The following is a 2,921-nucleotide window of genomic DNA, read 5'->3' on the forward strand; positions in this document are numbered from 1 at the left end:
TTCTGGCTGTGGAGGCTGGGAGAGCCTGGCTCTGAAGGAGGCCAGTCCTCAGGGCAGGCGCCCAGGAAGTAGTGATGATGCGGAGGCCACCATTGTCAGGAGTCTTCGCCAAGGTTGAGAGACTGTTGACTGATCACGCCGGAGGCAAAGCAACCTCCCTGATCCAAGGACGACATCCAGGTGCTCAAGCAGGCACCTGGCATACGGACCTGAGCCACGGTGTGCTGGACAATCCACACAGCTGCTGTCCCTTCCTCCTGGCGAGGCCTGAGCTGCTATCGCAGACTGTGAATGTAGCACCAAGGGCCCTGCCCTTCAAATGATCTTCAGGACTGCACGGGCTAGTTGGGAGCACCCTGCCTCAGTCCCATGCAGCACTTGGAAAGAACAGAGCAGGCCCCCAGAGATAGCCCACCTGGCCTCTGTGCCTCTTCCTTGTGGGGATGCCCAGCTTCAGACAGCTGGGCCATCTTTCACCACCCACCTCCGAAGCAAAAAAGGATCCACACCCAGATCTCTAGAGAAATGATCAAAAGCAGGTTTCTTCTCACAGACATACTTCCTGGACACGGCGGTTCACTGTATCTTGGGAAAAGGTAAATCATTTCTTCGGCTGTCAGTACTGCATCTCACATCCTTGAGCCCCGTTCTTGCAAAATCTTGGCTTTTTCGCTGGGCTCACTGGTTGTGCCATATGAGGTGTTGTGCAGCTCCTTAGAAACCACACAGAGGAACTCGGCCTGGTCTTCGTTCCCATAGTTGTAAGAGGAGCCGATGCTGACCAGCTGCTCAAACTTCCAGCCATCAGACATAGTAGACACCATCTGTGTGAGCTCCTCCTCCTGACACTGCAATACACGGTACACATGCTTCACAGGCACCTGTGAGGTTTTGCTGTCTCGTTCTCTAATTTTGTCCTTTACAAGTTTTATTAGTGAGGTGATGTTGTAAAATTCTGCTTCTTCCAATACTCCTTCCTCAGCGAGGTCTTTGTTAATGACCAGCTTCCCATGTCTCAAGTAGTTCAACACAGGTCCAAAGTAGGTGGGGTCTCTGTCAATTAAATAGGCACCCGTTTCATCCTTGTCCGAGTCCAGGTCGGGGTCGGCCTGGCACAAGCGGTACAGGAAGGACTTCGGGTCCCGGCACAGCGTCTGCCGGGTGGTGAGGAAGTAGGTGCCGCAGACGTTGAGCCGGACCCACTTGGACACGCCGCCGGGGCGCTGGGCCAGTGCGCCGAGCCCCGCGCTGCAGCGGCGGCACAGGCCGCCCCCTAGTCCCGCCCCGAGGCCGCCTGGGGCAGGCGGCATCAGGTCGAAGACATTCTCCGCCATGATCTCAGCAAGCCCCGCCACAGCCTATAAAAGGATATCTTAAGAATACAAATAAGCAACCATGTGAAGTGATACAAAAGTTCAGGTCTGGATGGGTCCTGAGGACGGGAGCTTTGTCTTCTCGGAGTGGGAGTGTGCTGCTCTCCTGGCATGTGGCTGTGTTTGTTCTTGCTTACCTTCTTGGAAGCCTCCACATGTTTGGCTATCCTCATGTGGCAAGAGGTTTTTACAAATACTTGCATCTTCCAGGTCATTGTGGCACAGACCTGTAATTCTGGTCCCTGTGATGCTGAGGCAGGAGAATTGCAATTTGAGGTTAGCTTGGGAAATTTAGGGATACCTTGTCTCAGAATAAAAATACAAAGGGCCAGGGAATGTAGCCTAGTGGTAGAGGGCTTGCCTGGCATGTGGGAAGCCCTGGTTCAATTTCCAGTTGTCCAGTATCAAAAAAAAAAAAAAAAAAAAGTCACATCTCAAAGGAGCAAAGAAAGGATTTATAATTATGAGTTTCCTAAATGAAGTTCAGTCAAGCTGAGAGCAGTGTTCAGGACATGGTGGTCAATAGCATGCCTCTTTTGAGTTTTTTCCAGTGGCCTTGTGAGAAGTTTCAAAGAATAGTTTTAGATGTAGATGATATCCTGAAGGTTTTGCTTTATTTTTTCTTAATGTAGGATATTATCTTGGCAAGGTAAAATGAACTGTGTTATACAATGAGATGGTGCCTGAGAAACAATACTTTGTTTTCTGTTTAATCAAAGTGAAATAAAATACATTAAAGGTGAGTATGAAAGAAAATACCACAAGTATAAGGAAAATTAGCTTAGAATATTTTCCCCTATTTTTTAAAAGAAAATTAGTTAAGTTAGGTAATGTAAAGCACCAAAAATTATTGTGTTAAGAAAGAATTTCTGCTACCAAAAATTATTGTGGTAAGAAAGAATTTCTGCTATCTACATAGATTTATGAAAGGAGAATACCTTTCAAAAAATAAAAAAGGAAAATACAGTTCACTTTCTTCAGTTTTTGTCCTTTACTGTGTTCTTCCATATTTGGGGACAAAATGACATTCTACTTTTGGATACACACACACACACACACACACACACACATACATACACACACACACACACACACATATATATATATATATATTTTTTTTTTCCTCTTGAATAATAGAAGCTCATAGTCAGTCGTAGTTCTTGTTATAGTTAATCTTGGTTGTCAATTTGACTGAATTGAGAGAACACCTAGAAAATTGGTAAAGCACACTTCTGGGTGTGTCTGTGAAGGTGTTTCCCTCACAGCTGATTGGCATGTGGAGCAGTGAGCTGAGAGGGGAAGACCTTTCCTGAATGTGGGAGGCAAAGTTTAATAGGCTCAGGGTCAGGATGGAAGAAAAATATGAAGAAGGGGAAGGCTTGTGTGCACTGTAAGCTCCATTCTTCTAGAGCAGTTTTTGGCGTTGCCTTTGCTGGTGGACATCAGAGTCCAAATTCCTCAGTCCTTGAATGTAGATTCTCACCAGCAGCCCTCCAGGAAGCATCCAGGCTTTCAACCTTGAATAAGGGCTACATCATTGGTCTCCCT

General features: G+C 46.8%; 1 protein-coding gene across 1 annotated transcript; it reads right to left on the reverse strand.

Moving 5' to 3' along the window:
• Positions 1–518: 518 nt before the first annotated feature.
• On the reverse strand, positions 519–1,351 carry LOC306668794 (BTB/POZ domain-containing protein KCTD5-like). The gene has a single exon (XM_079152548.1). The coding sequence runs from the start codon at positions 1,332–1,334 to the stop codon at positions 630–632; it is 705 nt and encodes a 234-aa protein (XP_079008674.1). The 5' UTR covers positions 1,335–1,351; the 3' UTR covers positions 519–629.
• Between the last annotated feature and the right edge of the window lie 1,570 nt (positions 1,352–2,921).

This window comes from Sciurus vulgaris (genome assembly GCF_902686455.1).
Source record: "Sciurus vulgaris genome assembly, chromosome: 8".
Lineage (NCBI taxonomy): Eukaryota > Metazoa > Chordata > Mammalia > Rodentia > Sciuridae > Sciurus > Sciurus vulgaris.

What these genes read in the sequence shown, in the direction of transcription:
- LOC306668794 (XM_079152548.1), bottom strand. Translation starts at nt 1,334, where the DNA reads ATGGCGGAGAATGTCTTCGACCTGATGCCGCCTGCCCCAGGCGGCCTC.